The sequence below is a fragment of the Zeus faber genome (genome assembly GCF_960531495.2).
Source record: "Zeus faber genome assembly, chromosome: 11".
NCBI lineage: Eukaryota > Metazoa > Chordata > Actinopteri > Zeiformes > Zeidae > Zeus > Zeus faber.
The window spans coordinates 6,539,983-6,558,385 of record NC_137205.1 but is presented as its reverse complement, the minus strand read 5'-3'; the positions used below and the strand labels follow the sequence as shown (position 1 = coordinate 6,558,385).

General features: G+C 41.9%; 1 protein-coding gene across 4 annotated transcripts; it reads left to right on the top strand.

Annotated features, from left to right (window-relative positions):
• Positions 1-2,216: 2,216 nt before the first annotated feature.
• LOC307236396 (dual specificity protein phosphatase 3-like) lies at positions 2,217-8,088 on the top strand. Of its 4 annotated transcripts, none has more exons than XM_080008807.1 (3): positions 2,217-2,487; positions 3,827-4,065; positions 7,807-8,088. In XM_080008807.1, exons 1-3 carry the CDS (start codon positions 2,312-2,314, stop codon positions 7,887-7,889), a joined length of 498 nt encoding a protein of 165 aa, XP_079864933.1. In that variant the 5' UTR covers positions 2,217-2,311; the 3' UTR covers positions 7,890-8,088. The 4 variants fall into 4 exon arrangements, with proteins under 4 accessions (XP_079864933.1, XP_079864932.1, XP_079864931.1 ...); XM_080008806.1 differs by lacking the exon at positions 7,807-8,088 and adding an exon at positions 4,722-5,083 and having other exon boundaries at positions 3,827-4,059; XM_080008805.1 differs by lacking the exon at positions 7,807-8,088 and adding an exon at positions 4,722-5,083.
• Positions 8,089-18,403: the final 10,315 nt, after the last annotated feature.

The following is an 18,403-nucleotide window of genomic DNA, read 5'->3' as shown; positions in this document are numbered from 1 at the left end:
CTCCCATACACCAACCACCTGCATGTCCTCCCTCACCACATCCATAAACCTTCTCTTTGGCCTTCCTCTTGCCTGGCAGCTCCCTCCTCAGCATCCTTCTCCCAATGTAACTCTAGTCTCTCCTACACGTGTCCAAACCATCTCAATCTTGCCTCTCTCACTTTTCCACCAAACTGTCCAACCTGAGCTGTCCCTCTAATGTACTCATTCTTAATCCTGTCCATCCTTGATGGTCGACCCCAAGTACTTGAACCCATCCGCCTTCTCCACCTCCACTCCTTGCATTCTCAGCTTTTTGCTGCCCTCCCTCCCATTCAGGCACATGTATTCTGTCTTACTCCTGCTGACTTTCATTCCTCTTCTCTCTAATGCATGCCTCCACTTCTCCAGGGTCTCCTCAACCTGCTCCCTACTCTCGCTATGGATCACAATGTCATCCGTAAACATCATAGTCCACCGAGATGGACTATGATGACGAATAATGACCCCATAGGCGCCCGTGACCATGTCGCTGGTTCACTGGTTGTCTTTCTTTGGACCTCTTTTGGTAGGTACTAACCACTGCATACTAGGAACACTCCACAAGACCTGCCACTTTGGAGATGCTCTGACCCAGTCGTCTAGCCATCACAATTTGGCCCTAGTCAAAGTCCCGCAGACCTTTACGCTTGCCCATTTTTCCTGCTTCCAACACATCAAGTTCAAGAACTGACTGTTCACTTGCTGCCTAATATATCCCACTCCTTGACAGGTGACATTTGAACAAGATGAGTGATGTTATTCACTATCACCTGTTAGTTGTTTGAATGTTGTGGCTGATCGGTGTAAATCGGTGCCTATGGAGTGAAGGAAGTGAGTCACCTCGATGACCTCCGTGTCCACTTATCGAGATTGATGGTCATTGCCATCTAGAGCCCACTCCTAACTGATTTGATTTGTATACATTGAGTTGAGCGTATTTAAGACAAAATATCTCCATGACATTGTTGAGTAGAGCGCTGTCATAATTTACTTAATCTATGAGCCCATAGGGGACAATAGAATCTATCACAAATTTTCAATTTTCTTTTCCTCTGAAGGAATGTTGTTATGCATATATAGTCCACCGCTAACTACATATCAAAACATTACAGGATCATTAAAATTAAGTGAAATTATACGTTAAAGATCAGGCATACAGCACTATACATGGCTGCTCGGACCTGCTGCTCACTCATCTTTATTAGTTGGTGGAACAGCATGATCATTAAAAAGTTAACTACAAGCATTTAAGGTGAGCCATAGCTTCATTTTCTGGTTTTGTGTGCTCTACGGACTATTCGGCTGGGAACAGCAACGGCCAAAATGCTATTCTACTAGCGCTAAGATGGATAGAAGAAGTGCAACCGATCAAAGATTGGATAGGTTCTTATTCCAGCAGTGCACCAACAAGTATTAAATACATACAGTTACATACAAAGAAGGACATACTACTTGACATAGCTCAAACAATATTGACAATTAAGAGGTCAAAAAATTTAATTAATGTGGATTCCACTATATACCGGGAACACCCCACAAGACCTGCCGCTTTGGAGATGCTCCTACCCAGTCATCTAGTCATCACTATTTGGCCCTTTTCAAAGTTCTTCAGATCCTTACGCTTGTCCATTTTTAATTTTTCTTGCTTAATATGTAAATAAATAAACTAACAAAGAAACAAATATATATCATAAAAGAACACATGAATGGATGAGCATTTAAATGTCTACACGCTGGTGACAGAGGGCCTCTTGGAGAGAGCCCATCGTGAGTTGGGCATTCTAAACACAGAGCCCTAGAACCTAGACCAATGGTTATCAAACTTTTGGGCCGACGACCCCTAAAAAAAAAGTCAAAAAGTCTTGCAACATCGTCATTCCGACTCGCCGATGTTCAATCTTTGACACCTACAAACCTCCGTGGAGTTCGCACCCCATATGATAAAATCATTGCCATTCGTGCTGCGTTTATGCTCGTTTGTGCCATAATTTATATATATATATATATATATATATATATATAATTTATTTATTTTATGTATTTCATGAGCTGTTTTATGTGACTTTCCATCCCATCATCGCTAGTAAATATTCCGATTTGTGCGGGACGGTCCTTTTTTTGTACAGGCTCAGAAAGTCATCTGGCGACAACCAGAACAAAACATTTGGCGACCCCCCCCCCCAGGGGCTCGGGACCCACAGTAGAACCCCTGCGCTAGACCACGCGCTTGGTGCTGTAAACAGACTCCCGCGCGCCGCGTTCGGCAGCCCGAGCCACCTTCTCTTTCGGGATGAAGAAGGAACACAAGCAGCAGCAGCGGGCTGTGGCGGCCCAGACCGACGTGGCGTCTGACTTCGGGGTGACTGTCCAGCAGCTCAATGATCTGCTGACGGACGAGAGCGGCTTTTACAGCTGGCCGACGAAGCACTTCCACGAGGTTTACCCCGGCATCTATGTCGGGAACGCGTGAGTTCGTTCGTTTGGGGAATAATTATTGTGAAATTAATAATAATTATTGTGAAATTAATAATATTAATGACTGGGAAATGTCTGATGGGCTCTCACTTGCTTATTGTTATTTCTCAAAATATTCTTAAACATGTTATATTCCCACTACCACCCTTTCTCATACTTAATGAAGCTGAAGCGTATATGGAGCGGCGGTTTCGTTGCTTTTATTTTCAATGAGATCAGAAAGCAGCCTGTTGAGTGTTTGAAAGGGAGAAATAAATTTGTCAAAGGGCCAAATGGAGCAGAGGCAGGGCTGAGCGGACTGGACGATTCCAAAATAGACTGCCCCGGGATTGGTTATTCTAGTGATGTGGAATAAAAATAGCTTTGCGGATATGCACATTCAATCGCTGTCCTTCCCGTCAATCACTTGTGTTTAGATATGGTAGACGAGGCCTGACAACAAAATGTCTCTCAGTACACATCAAATTTCACTTCCAAACAGTTTGAACATTGTTGTTCAACTTTGATTTCATTATTTGTTAAATACACTGCATCCTACTTTAGATCGACATTGTTGATAATTCATTGTTGATAAAATGCAGGCCAACAGAGCCTACATCTAACACATTTAAAGCTGTATGTGGCGTCTTTCAGATGCTTACGCTTGTCAAGTTAGAGAAGTGCAGATGCAAGAACAGTTAGTATGGATTATTTATTTAGTGCAGTGACGTCATTTTGACGTGTGTTTTATCTGAGCTGATGGAAAGAATGCACTCAACTCACGGATAGCGGCGCTCACACATTCGAAAGAAGAAGCAAGGAAAAGAGTTTTCTGGAGTGCACCCACCCGTCATACAGCCACCGTTTTTGTATCAGCATTGGTGGCAATGCTTTTCACTGTCTTTCATGTTGGTCTCACAATGTTGTTTGAAAACCTGGCGTCCAATCCAATATTGTACATTGAGCCATTCTTCCATCAGTTCCAATCCATCTCTCCCCACAACAGAGGGAGGTGCTGAGTGGTACCAAGCTTGGCAGCAGAGCATCTCATCCCGTTTGATACACCAGTAGAGTTATCAGTTAGTCAAATTGGGTCGTAATTTCACTTGGTGACATCTCTGCTGCACTCCCTCAACATTTTGACAAATGACGAGTCTAGTGACAAACACGAAAGAACATTTTACATTCTTGCGAGAATGGTACTTGGCAAAAAATGAAAGTAGACCCGCGTCGGTGGAAGTAAATATGTACATTTCAGTATTTAACAATGAAGCTTAATGAACAGTTTTAGGATGGTCACGGATGATTTCTGTATTCATTCTGTCACTGAGCAAAAATCTCGACCGTGCAGGTTTGCGGCCACGAATGTGATGCTTCTGAAGCGACTGGGGTCCACACACATCCTGAACGCAGCGGAGGGCAACTCTCTCATGCACGTCAACACCAGCAGCGAGTCGTACGCTGGCACTGGCATTGTCTACCACGGCATTCCGGCCAGCGACACGGACCACTTTGACCTCAGCATTTACTTTGAGGAGGCGGCGGACTTCATCGAGAAGGCCCTGGCACACAAAAATGGAAAAGGTAGCGGTGAGCCACTGATGGGTATAATAATAATAGATTAATGTTCTCTGTTTTTTTAGTTACTATTTACTGCATGTTATTTGTATCGCAACCAACTTTAAACACTGACCAACATGTTGCCTGGAAGTTGAATGCATGCATAAGACTTGTAGGTCTGGCCAATACAGCAGGAGATTGTCGTCATATCGTAACTTGATTATTAAGACACACTCATTTCTTTCTTTTTCAACACATGGTGGGAGGGAATGGCAAAATACTGTACATGGACTGTAGATAACATTTTTATACTGTAGAATTTTCAGTTTCAGAAAAAGCTAAACAGAAACAGTGACATTTAAACACAATTTGGGTATAGTAAATAATCAAATCGTTTATGGGTACAAATATTGTGGGATTACCTCTCTTGCCATTGCTTTGCACTGGAATAATTGGAACATTGAATTTACTTGCTCACTCTCAGCATAGCGTGCAAAAACTCAAAGCAGCAAACCTCAAAGCAAAAATCGAACTCTGCATTTACACAGCTAACTCAATAGATGGCAAATTCTACAATTACATTTTTTTATTTTTTTTTATTTTCAAAAATCCCCCTTTGCAAAGCCCACTCATTCATTTTGGGGAAAGATTTAATTTTGGAATGAAGCTCTTGGTGTCCTCTCCAGGTAAGGTATACGTTCACTGCAGGGAGGGCTATAGCCGCTCTCCCACCCTGGTCATCGCCTATCTGATGCTTCGCCACAACTTGGATGTCCACTCAGCCCTGGCCATGGTGCGCCAGAAGAGGGAGATCGGACCCAACGACGGCTTCCTGCGGCAGCTTTGTCACCTCAACCAGAGGCTGGCAGCCGAGGGATCGTTCTGAAACAAATGACAAAAGACAGGGGGAAACGTATAGTGAGTGGAGAGGGAAATCACTTTTCTTTCCAGTTTGTGAGGGAAAGCGCTCGCTTACAAGATGGCAGCATTTAGCGTCTTCTAAACTTTGTGAGGAATTAAATTGAATAAAAGTGATGCTTCTAAGTGATGGGAAACACCTGGGCTTGTAAATATTAACCAAACAAAGGGGCAAAAGTTTCTCCACCAAGTGGAACACCAAGAAGGATCGCCTGCTGTGGGCGATGTTTATACTACATTGTTGTGGTTATTATCAGTGTGCCGACACCAGACAAGAGGTCTTCACAGGTCCCAAAATTCAGACCTGAAACTATTTCGCCCTTAGACATTTGTCCTGAGATCCGATTAGAGCCATGTCAACCTACAAGATAAAGCATTTCCAAAAAATGTGTTTGGTTTTGTTCTATGACAAAGTAAAAACAAGAACAAAACGTTTGAGAGATTTCAATGGACCCTAAACTGAGATATTGACCTTTGAACCCTGACCAGAGATCACCTTTGAAACCCTATATCTCAGTTATTAAAAGAGCTACCAAAATAAAGTAAACTGTTTTGGACAGCTCTGGACATGGACTTCTGGAGGAGTGGTAGTGTCAATAGGGGGCGCAACTTAAAATGGCCTAACATATTATTCAGGGCTTTGTAAATTCTGACAACGCAGGTAGATTCCCCAACCAAATGAACCCAGAGTAACACATGCATGTTGTTTTTCACCCATACCTTGTTTTCTTTTTTAGGTTTATAATGATATAACTAATTTACCCCATGAAGCCATTGAATCAAGATGCATAACACAATGGCACAGAATTTTAGTTTTTCTATTTTTTAGGGTTAGGGTTTAGCATTAAGGTTTCAAAGGTTTATAAATAATTGTGTAAATATTATGCAACGTATATAATAATTCGTTTTTGCTCCTGTACAAGCCACACGTGCGTATGATATCAACTCTATTTTAAGAAAAACATGTTTTATTTGCAATGTCACAGCGAAGTACTACACTACCCATAATCTTAAGTGTAACAGCAACATCTCTGATTGGTGGAGCTCGCTGTTACCATGGAAATGTTTACTGCACTGGGTGATGGTATGACCCTATGTCCCTATTCAAGTTCAAATTCAAGTTCAAGCGATTATTTGTCACATACATATACATAAGGTCATACATATATGCAGTGAAATGTCATGACACCCGGTGATTACACACAATCATTTCTATAAGCTCTAAAAATACAAAAAGAATACTAAAAATACTAAAATGTGCATTACTGACTTGAGGTGCTCGCGCAGGTGGCGGCAAGGGGCGGCGCTACATTATATAATATAATTAATTGTCTGTGTTATATTAAATATAGATTTAAATCCTCCTAATTTAAATTTACCTATGTATGTATTTGGATTATATAGACAACAGTTCATCCAATCTACTTCGCACTTGGCGGGTGGATTGCTCGGGACTCAAGGATGTGCAGTGTCCAATTTGATGCAATTCGGACGCATGACGTGTAATATTCTCGCCCAATCTTGAATTGAATGGACCATTCAATAGAGAAAAGGGGAAGCCAGTATCCCGCTTGTATTAAGTGCTAGTCAGAACAAAGTTTAAACCCATGCATTAAAATGTTTTAATACATCCATGGTCATAAATTTTGGTTATTTGCTCAAAGTGGCCTTCCAAACAACACCTCAATGATGTTGTTGAGCAGAAGGCCTTCCCCAAAGAGTGGAGTGGGATGGTTTTGAAATAAAATGTTCAACAATCAGATATGGGTGGGGTGTTTGGGTGTCCACATATTTTTGGCCATGTGGTGTGTAATATAAATGTAAATGTGGCACTGTGTCGTCACCCTTCTCACTCGCTCTAGAGACGTTCACATGTGGCTCCGCCTCTCAGATGCCCCGCCTCTCCCTCTCCCTCTGGCAGCAGCCATTGTGTTGCTCGACCTCCTGTCCGCCTCCCTCCCTCCACCTCTCTGCTGAAAGGAAGGAGGAAACCAAAGGAGGAAGGAAGACCGTTTGGGGTGTGTGTGTGTGTGTGTGTGTGTGTGTGCGTGCGTGTGTGTGTGTGTGTGTGGCTGCCTCAACGCTTGTCTCTCACCCACCAATCAGCTCCAGCTGACGTAGGACCTGATTTGCCTTAACGTCCCAGCATGCATCTGGGAACTATCTGAACCAGAACTTCTGCAAACCTCCAGAGGGTTCTGCTTGTCATCCAGATAAGACAGCGACAACTTTTCAGCCTTTCAACCGGAACTCAGAACACCTAGAGCCTCTCCAACGCGTTTTAGAAAACGCGACACCATAATATTTGTCTCCCCCCCGTATGACGCCTATAAGTACAACTCAGTCCGTGGTTAGGTTTGTCCCACTTCGGTGGGACATATACTAAAATTGGAACGATACAGAGAAGATTAGCATGGCCCCTGCGCAAGGATGACACGCAAATTCGTGAAGCGTTCCTCATTTTGTCATAAAGATACGAGTTGATGTCTCCATAAAATGGAACGTAATGCTTCCATTTTATTCTGCCATGACGTGATTTACCTTCACCTGGCGGCGAGTAGCGAAAATCACCCTGTAAACATAACGGGAGTTTCACAAGACCGCACAAGAAATAACATGGTGTCCCGATGAGTTATTAATTTTACATGTTCATTATTTGTTTGATTATATATTTTTATTTTCAATTATTGTTATTATTTATTTTGGTTTTTATTTTTATTTTAATTTTACATGTTGAAGAGGTGAACTGTGAAACGTCAGCGACTGCGTCAAAAAACGACAGCGTGCCAAATGGTTGCGTTGCATAGAACCATCTGAGCCCAACGCTTACCTGCTTCCTGCTCTGACCAACAGGTGGCGCCATTGACCCATGGGCTAACACGTCTCCAACGACGTCCTTCGCCTATCATTCCTTTGCTATAATCATTTTCAAATAATAACATGTAATTTAAGTGCACTCATTCTGTTATAAACACTGTACATAACGACTTGTCGTTAAGCATTTTCTATACCACAACTACATTGTCTTTAAGCCCAAACCTGTTGCCTTTGCTTCCATCAGTTGGATGAGGTGGTGAATTGAGTAAATCAGTTATTTTTATCACCTTCCAAATAAAACAAGATGTTGTCACTGCTTTTCCTTGAGATTTTTCTTCCATTGCACTTTGACAAAAGAATTCACCGTAAACTGTTTTTTTTTTCGTCATCAGTTAGCGCCATCCCCTCTCCATTTTCGTTCATCTCCTCCCATCCCCTCCTCTCCTCCTCTCCTTTATGTTTTATTCTTCTTCCACAGAATAATTCCACTTCAGAATGGAAGTATACATCCTCAAGACAGCACTTGTAAAGTTTCAGAACATTCTGATGTGGAATTTCTAAATGAAAGGTCTTTAAAATACGGGATGGATTTTATACAACCTTATAGTGTCTCAGAAATTGGACACATTTCAGGACATTTTGGATTAAAAGTAAACTCCACATTTCCATCACAGAATACTACTACTACTACTACGACTACTACTACTACTACTAATAATAATAATAATAAGAAGAAGAAGAAGAAGAAGAAGATGAAGAAATAAAGATGATATGATGATGATAATAATAATAATAATAATAATAATAATAATATTAATAATAATAAAAAATAATAATAAGAAGAAGAAATAATGATGATATGAGGATAATAATAATAATAATAATAATAATAATAATAATAATAATAATAATAATAATCTCCTTTCCCTTTCAGCTGCTCCCGTTAGGGGTCGCGACAGCGGATCATCTTCCTCCCTTACACCAACCACCTGCATGTCCTCCCTCACCACACCCATAAACCTTCTCTTTGGACTTCCTCTTTTCCTCTTGCCTGGCAGCTCCATCCTCAGCATCCTTCTCCCAATGTAACTCTCATCTCTCCTACACACGTGTCCAAACCATCTCAATCTCACCTCTCTCATTATTTCACCAAACTGTCCAACCTGAGCTGTCCCTCTAATGTACTCATTCTTAATCCTGTCCATCCTTGTCACTCCCAATGAAAATCTCAACATCCTCAACTCTGCCACCTCCAGTTCAACCACTTGCGTTTTTGTCAGAGTCACCGCCTCTAAACCGTACAACATAGCTGGTCTCACTACCGTCCTGTAGACCTTCCCCTTCACTCTTTCTGGAACCCTTCTGTCACAGATCACTCCGGACACTCTTCTCCAACCACTCCACCCTGCCTGTACTCTCTTATTCACCTCTCTCCCGCACTCTCCGCTGCTTTGGATGGTCGACCCCAAGTACTTGAACTCATCGGCCTTCTCCACCTCCACTCCTTGCATTCTCAGCTTTTCGCAGCCCTCCCTCCCATTCAGGCACATGTATTCTGTCTTCCTCCTGCTGACTTTCATTCCTCTTCTTTCTAATACATGCCTCCACTTCTCCAGGCTCTTCTCAACCTGTTCCCTACTCTTGCTAGAGATCACAATTTCATCTGGGAACATTATAGTCCATGGAGACTCGTGCCTGATTTAATCTGTCAACCTATCCATCACCATTGCAAACAAGAATGGGGCTCAGAGCCAATCCTCAAGCCGACGCAGTGCAACTCCCTCTGGCCTTTTCCATCAGCATCCTTAAAGCAAACATTGCATCTGTAGTACTCTTTCCTGGCATGAAACCATACTGCAGTTCGCTGATCCCCACCTCTCCTCTTAACCTAGCCTCCACTACCCTTTCCCACAGCTTCATGCTGTGGCTGATCAACTTAATTCCCCTGTAATTACTACAGCTCTGTACGTCTCCCTTATTCTTGAAGATAGGTACCAGTACACTTCTTCTCCACTCCTCCCGCATCCTCTCCCTTTCCAGGATGGTGTTAAACAGTCTCATTAGGAATGCCACTGCCAACTCACCTAAACATTTCCATGCTTCCCCAGGTATGTCATCTGGGCCAACTGCCTTTCCACTCTTCATCTCATTTAATGCTGTTCTCACCTCATCCTTGCTAATTTTCTGCACTTCTTGATCCACTATCCCAACATCATCCACTCTTCTCTCCCTCTCATTTTCTTAATTCGTCAACTCCTCAAAGTACTCCTTCCACCTTCTCAACACCATCATCACCCTAACCTGCTGTACATCCTTCCCAGCTTGGTCCCTTTGCCTTGCCAATCGGTACAAGTCCTTTCCTCCTTCCTTACTGTCCAATCTCTCATACAACTCGCCGTATGCCTTTTCCTTTGCCTTTGCCACTTTTCTCTTCGCCTTGCACTGTATCAGCTTGTACTCCTGTCTACTTTCTTCATCTCTGACTATCCCATTTCTTCTTCGCCAACCTCTTCTGCTCAATGCTCTCCTGTACTTCCTCATTCCACAACCAAGAATCCTTGTCTTCCTTCCTCTTCCCGCATGATACACAGAGTACCTTCTTGGCCGTCTCCCTCATCAATTCTGCAGTTGCTTCACCATTCATTCCCACCTATTGCCTGCCTTACCTCTTTCCTGAATTGCATGCAACACTCCCAACCCTCCTTTTCAACTTCCACCATGTTATCTTTGGCTCTTCTTTCACTTTCTTCCTCTTCTTGGTCTCCAGAGTCATCCTACAGACCACCATCCGATGCTGCCAAGCAACACATTACCTTACCACCACTTTGCAGTCACTAATCTCTTTCAGATTGCACCTCCTGCATAAGATGTAGTCCACCTGTGTGCACCTTCCTCCACTCTTGTATGTCACCCTGTGTTCCTCCCTCTTCTTGAAGTACGTATTCACAACAGCCATCCTTTTGGCGAAATCCACCTGTGGCGGACAAAGGGGGGTGGTCAAGCACTGGCTGCAGACGACAGCATGGCTCTTAATGTCTTAGTTTGTCTTACAGAGGAGATCAGGCTCGTGAGAAGTCCAGCAGAGGAACGCCATTCCTCCTGCGCCCGAGAGGACGATTATTGTGGGGGTCTCTCCCCACAGGTAAGGGTTTAGGGAGGGAGGCGAGGGAGTCTTTCTGACCGTGGTGCGCCGACATGGCGAAAGTTTTATTGTCCATTGCAATATGTGGCACACAGGCCACAATTATATAAAGCTGAGGAGTCTTATAATAATGGAGGTTAATAATTGTCCTCTCGGGTACAGAAGGAATGGTGTTCCTCTGCTGGGCTATTCACGAGCCTGTGCGCCAATCTCCTCTGTAAGACAAAACAAAATGTTGAGAAAACTCCCTGCCTTGAGTCGGACTAATCAGCGCCATGTGAGCGCTGATTGGGCCGATTCTGGGCAGCTAAGTGGCTGCGGGAAAAGGGAACCGTGCTGTCGTCCGCAGCCACGGCTTGACCACGCCACCACCATCTGTCCTTCCACATTCCTCTCCTTGACACAATACCTACCCATCACCTTCTCATCGCCACATGTCTCTGATCCCTTCGCCAACATGCCCATTGAGATCTGCTCCAACAACCACTCTCTCACCCTTGGGGACGCTCTCCACCACTACATCCAACTCACTAAAGAATTATTCTTTCTCTTCCATCTCACACCCAACTTGGGGAGCGTATACACTGACCACATTCATTATCATTCCATCAATTTCCAGCTTTATGCTCATCACTCATGTCATGCTGTCATGGTGTTGCATGGATTTTAAGCCGGATGCCCTTCCTGACACAACCCTCTCTATTCCTCCAGGCTTGGGATTGACACTCATGATACACTGGCTTGTGCACCCCCAGTGGCTGATTATAGTCTAGATATTATGTTTTATTAATAGCTGTCTGGCAGTATTTCCTGGCCCAGGTCATTGATTTCCGTTAAGTGGAGACTTGCAAAGTCTTTTGAGATTATACTGTGTTTAAGGGCTAGAGAGAGATAGAAAGAGAGCATACGCACATATTATGAAGACACCTTTATATATGAGTCCAGGGCCGGCTCTTCCTATAGGCGACATAGGTGGCCGCCTAGGGCGACATCCCAAGGGGAGGGTGCGGAGAGGGAGCAATCAGGCGCAATTTGCACACCTGTCTCCTTCTCCAGCGCCTAAGCTACATCAGCAATGGAATGTCTGCACTGCGACCTATTATGTCCATTGCGCGCCAGCGATGGGGCACCTGCGATCGGCCAAAACAGTGTGTTTTTATTGTAGATGTCGTTTATTTTATTTCACCGTTTTCTTATGGAACAAAGCAAGCATTGTACATAAGTGGAATTTACCTTTCCTCAGGAACTTTCCCTTTTTGTTAACCCTTAGATAATCAGACATGAACTCATAGTTGGCTTCTTTGTCATCTTTCATGTTGCTGAATGTTGACCTCTCGACGATGTTGTCAATGGTGGCGTCCGATAGATCCTTCCCTAAAAACTCACACAGACACACCACCACTGATCTCAGGTCCTGAACCACAGAAAGAAATCACTGTCGTTAGTAGGGATGTGGGAGTGTGATCCAAACCTTTACAAATATTCACTTTTTACAACTAATAACAAGTGTGTGTTTTATCAACAATTACTTTGATCATCTCTTCGTAACTGAGGAAGTGAATGTTGAACTTATCCTGATTAGCAAACCAATCTCTTACATGGTCAAACCAGCAGCCCCCAATCACTGGGTAGAGACACATAGACAGAGTAAATACAATAGCAATTGTCATAGATAACTAATCATTTTGTCCCAAATAGCTGGCCATTATTTACTGTATATACTAGTGCATGCCCATTCAAAATGCATTTTAATGGCACAGTTTAACATTTTCAGAATGGAAGATGAAACTGCTGGTTAAAGTCACTGGGGAAAGACACTGACTCAGTCACAGAGCCCTGAATCCCTGCCCCACTGCTGCACAGAGTTGGGCCGTCGTATGTTGTTTATTAATATTACATGTGTCTCATGTCCAAATTGCACCAAATTCAACATTGCACGTCCTTGGGTCCCGAGAAATACACCCGCCAATTGTGGAGTAGATCGGACAAACGGTTGTTGAGATAATCGAAAGACATACATACAGAGAGACAGACGGACATACAGACAGAAAGGGATTCCTTCCTTTCAAAATTAGAAGATATAATTTGTAAATATTGTATTATTGCGCTTCCCCTTGAAATTGCATTTTTTTATTGCTACACTAGATGTTGGATCAGCTTCTTTTTATCTATCCGTCAATCAAGACAATCAAAGCTGAATTTTGTTTCTATTCTATATCCATAGATGTGACAATGTGAGAAACTTACTCCTTCCGCCGAAGTACCTGTCGATCATCACTTCGCAGGACTTCAAATCCTCCAGGTTCTTTAGTAACTGGGTGAAGTGGAAGTAGGAGACCATACCATCTTTAGGATTCCTGGTAATATATGTAGATGACCTGAACATTTAAGGAAACATTGTGATTACTGCAATGTACCTAGCAGCATGTGTTGAAAATATGCTCTTGCGTGCATGTGTGTATGGGGATCGCACTTTGGCCTTCTTCTGAAGCAGTCCCTGGGGTGCAAGGTTCTGAGGGAGGTGGTAGGTGAAGAGGCGTGGTGAGGGAACTTGGTCAAAGTCCAAGCCCTTGAGCTTGTCCTCCAGCCAGAGCATCTGGGACGGGGTGGTGGTGTTGTCCATCTTGGGAAGGTTCTCCTTGCATATCAGGGTGATGATCCGCTGGGCCCACACTGTCCCTGGTCGGTGGATTTCGATCAAAACCGCTAAGAAGGAGAGACAAACAAAATAAGTGTTTGTTAAGGTCCTAGAGTCTTTCCCTACATCTACAAAGGAGAAAGCCTGGAACAAGGTATTTGACGGCCTTGTAAAAAGGGAGGGAGCTAATATCTTGAAATGTGATATTATTGCAATTCAAAACATGCAAGTTATTTTGAACATGCACATGCAAGTTTCCGTCCTCTCGACCTCAGTACAGCATCAGACTGACCCTGCTGGACGAGCTGGTGACCAACCTCACCACCATTGTGCAACAACTTCTTGCTGCCTTGCCGGTTTCCGCTGCAATAGCCACACCGCCCTCCACCGGTCCTGTCCCACCAATGCTGTCCATGATGACTGGTCACCTCTGATGCCACCACATATCCTTGAACCTGGTCTTCCTGCACCAGAGAAATATGCCTACGATCCACAGACCTGCCAGAGCTGGGGCAAGTGCGATTTGATGAATATGCCCAACGAAATCTTAAAAAGAGAAAACAAATTTAAGTTTGTTATCTCTCATATGTTGGTATACATGTATATATAAAATACCACATTATCTTTGTACCTTGCATAGCCTTTACTTGTCTGTCTGCTACCAGAAGGCATACCAGAGGAGGTAGCATTGGGGCATCCTCATCCCTTTTAAGAGAGGTGTGCCTGCTGTGTGCACCAGAGAACAGCTGAGGTTTCAGCTGAGCCAAAATGGGCACCTCATCTCTGGGGTCCAGTTCCAGCTGGAGAGGAGTGTAGCCCAAGTTATTAGACATACACAGCATGTTTTTGGAAGCAAGATTTCACAAAACACAAAGTATGTTGGAGTCTCAAGATCTGCTCACTTAAACTACCTCACTATGACTAACAAGACTCTAACCACCCCACCGAAACGTTACCACCTCCAACGTAATAATTACCACAATAGACCCAACTGTCAAGATACTTGCTACAACTACCACACAACGAAATCGCCCACTTGAATGGCTCAACTCAAACCACAACTGAACATTCTATAAGTAGTGTAGCCTCTTGACCTGTCTGATTTAGCGTTTTGACCCGGGGTACTAAAAAAATACTAACATTATTTGGTAGTCCACATAGTCCCATAAGGTTTATGGGTCATAAGCTTATAATAGTAGGGTTTTAGATGCTGTTGCTCCAAGAGTCCAAATAAGTGCCTAAACACTGGCACGTTTAGAAGGTTTTTTTTGTTTTTTTTTGTTGTTGTTTTTTTTTACAAGATAAGATAAGATAAGATAAGATAAACCTTTATTAGTCCCACAACGGGGAAATTTACAAGTAGTTTACAAGTATTTATAGTAGCCAGAGTATAACAATTAAAGTGTAAATGTAAGGAAAATAGGAAAACAAACATTTCAGTCCATGGGACTTTGATCAGTGCAAGGGAAGAACGCAACAGGCAATGTAACAATATATCTATATATATCTATAACTCAGCTCTGGGAGCTCAGTGACCTATTCACCTCAAACCTTCCAGACACCTCACTCACCAGCAGAACCTGATTCTCAACCCATCTCTCAAAGAAGTGTATTTATTCTTAAACAAAATGTTTCTATCATTTCAAATAAGATACCTGTGTGGTGAGAAGTTGTGCAGATTGGAAAAATTGATTTTCTTTAGGAAATGTTTAGCCCAGTTTATTTTAAAGGTATTATTTAGAGTGGTGAAATCCAGGAAATTAAGCACTCCAGATTCATAATTATTCATAATAACACTTTTTTATAAATATAATGTGTACATTTTTTTCCAGATATGGTTTAAGAGCATCTGATCAACAGCTTTACTGATATTACTGTCAGAATGTGAAGAAAGAGCTACATATGCGAGTCGAGAAATTCTCTCAGCCTTAGTAAGTAAAACTTTTCTTTCAATGACGAATGTTGTTGCAACAGCTGATTCAATTTATTTTAAATTTTTTTATCTTAATTTTGGTCTTTAGAAATAGAAAGCCCCAAATATGTAACATCTTCCCTTATCAGGATATTGCACAAAGTGTGTCCATCACATTCTTTAACAGCTAACAATTCGCATTGATTTAAATTCAAGCATAGACCAGAAGCCCGAGAAAAATCATTACTTATACTGTATGAAGAGCAACGGGTATCTGACTTGAATCTTTCAAAAAAAAAGTGTGGCATCATCAGCCAGCTGACTCATAAGAATATCCCTACCAGCTATGGAGATTGCTTGTACATCCCCGTTAGTGATATAAGTTGTGAGAATTTGTGTACAGGATAAAATGAGATAAGGTGAGATCGGACATCCCTGACGAATGCCACGTTTCAGATCAAATCTAGGGGTCGTGCAATGTTTCATTTTGATTGAGCTATTTCCATTAGCGTACAAAGTTTTAATAGCCTGAGAGAAAAAAAAATCACCAAAGCCTAATTTTTCCAGGGAGCGAAAGATGAATTGGTGTTCTACTGTATCAAAGGCCTTCTAGAAATCTAGAAAGAGGATAAAACTATCTTCAGATACCAGATCAGAATAGTCAAGTATGTCCAAGACAAGTCTAATATTATTAGAAATATGTCTATTTTTCATAAAGCCTTACTGCATCTCATAACTGTGTCGAGGACCACTTTCATTCTCTTGGCAAACATCAGAGTAATAATTTTATAATCATTTAGAGCAGACAGATAGGTCTCCAATTATCAATGAGAAGCACATCTTTTTGGGGCATTAATTTATGGATCTCCACTTTAACTACATCATGTTCCAATAAGCCTATCCAACTGAGCATGCTGTGAGGGGGAGCATCCAACATGGCGGTGCCCAGCTGCATGAACTTAAACACCGACAGTCTGCTCCAACTCAGACAAATAACAAAGCGAGTTGCAAAATATATACGGTATATATATATATATATATATATATATATATATATATATATATATATATGATGAACTATATATAGATGGTCTGTTATTTTGAGACTCCTTTACAACATCCTGGTTATTCTGATAATTCTAATATGTGAGATGTATAAATCAGCATCCTATCTATGTCAAGATTGTAAATATTGCTTACTCTCATCATATCACCTTCCTAATCCCTGCCTCCCTACTTCTCTCATCATCTCACCTACCTAATCCCTCTCTCCCTGCTTCTCTCATCACTCCCACCCTTTATCCACTATCTCACTATATGTATGTCTGACTCTGCACTGTTCTATGTTTATCTTTGTCTATTTGTCATTTGTTTGTGTAGATATGTATCCTACAAACTCCCTGCAATACTTTGACAGTGAAAAGGAATGTAAAGGAGAAAAACTCAGACTTAGCTATGGGTAAACATGGGCACGGTAGTATAGCTATTGCCTTGGATGCACAGTGCTGCTGCATGGGAAAACTACAAATCCACATCCATCACCCCCTAACTAACCTCAATGACACCCATGAAGTTTGTTAGTTGGAATGTGAGAGGCTTGGGCTCACCAGCTAAATGTAGCAAAATCCACCAGGATGAGCTTCTGTCTACTGCAAGAAACTCACCTCACTGCATCCAAGCACGTCAAACTCAAAGCTAAATGTGTTAATCAGATGTTTTTTGCATCATACAACTCGAGAAAAGATGTGTTTCTATATTGATCGATAAAGTATCCCATATCAGAATAAAACCACAATATCAGACACAGAAGGGCATTACATAATGATAAACAGAATTTTAGAAAACATCAAATGAACCAAAGCTATTATTTATGGCCCCAATGAGGGCAACCAAAATTTATTTTACAATATATTTCCAAATTCTCTGACTCAATTATTATACCGGGAGGGGACTTCAAAACAGTACTTCCATGTTTCCATGTTTAGAGCATTCACAAACCAGAAATAATCACAAATCCTGGCGTTCGTCGGACACTATAAAACAATATATGAATGACCTTGCTCTTGGCGATTGTTGGCTATCAAATAATCGACATAATAGAGAATACACATATTATTCACCACCCCACCAAAGCTTCTCAATAATTGACTTTTGTATTGTTGTTTTGAACTCTGTATTGTCCAAAATCACTAATCCTGAAATCCACCCTATTCTCAAATCACAGGCCAGAGGCATATGCAGTGCCAGACCGCAGTTTTAACCTTATAAATGAAACCAACCCTGGCAGGTGGCGGTTTAACATCTCACTTTTGGCAGAAATTTAAGCATTTATATTCCAGAGAATGGACATCCTTCATTGAACTGAATGACTCTCCAGAAATATCATCATCCTTACTCTGAAAATGGCAAAGGCAGTTCTGAGAGGTAGTATTATTTAATTCTCACTCACAAGAAAAAGAAAGGACAAGAATGCCAAAATAAACTAGAACAACGATTAAAAGTCTTGCACTACCAACAAGTCCACTCACCCGCTGAGAAAATACGAAATGAGATCCAGACAATTACATCTCAACTTGATACTATCATCCATCAAAAGACACAATTCCTCATGCAATGAACAAGAGTGAATTATTTTGAATTCAATGACAAAACAGGTACATTTCTTGCCATTCAATTGAAACACGACAGAGAAAAAACACTTATTACAATCATCAAAGATCCACAGGGTAGGATAACATACACGCAAGACGTAAATAACATATTCAGAGACTTTTATAACAAGCTTTATCAATCAGATCATGAATCAATTATATCAAACATTAACTAATTCCTTGATGATATCAACCTCCCTAAACTATTCATAGAGCAGCCTACCACATTAGATCAACCACTAACTCTAGAAGAACTCTGGAAAGCTCTCTTCTCTATGCCTAACAATAAA

What these genes read in the sequence shown, in the direction of transcription:
- LOC307236396 (XM_080008805.1), top strand. Translation starts at nt 2,312, where the DNA reads ATGAAGAAGGAACACAAGCAGCAGCAGCGGGCTGTGGCGGCCCAGACC. An exon ending in GGCATCTATGTCGGGAACGC is followed by an intron (nt 2,488 to 3,826) that starts GTGAGTTCGTTC and finishes TCGACCGTGCAG; the next exon opens with GTTTGCGGCCACGAATGTGA. An exon ending in CAAAAATGGAAAAGGTAGCG is followed by an intron (nt 4,066 to 4,721) that starts GTGAGCCACTGA and finishes TGTCCTCTCCAG; the next exon opens with GTAAGGTATACGTTCACTGC.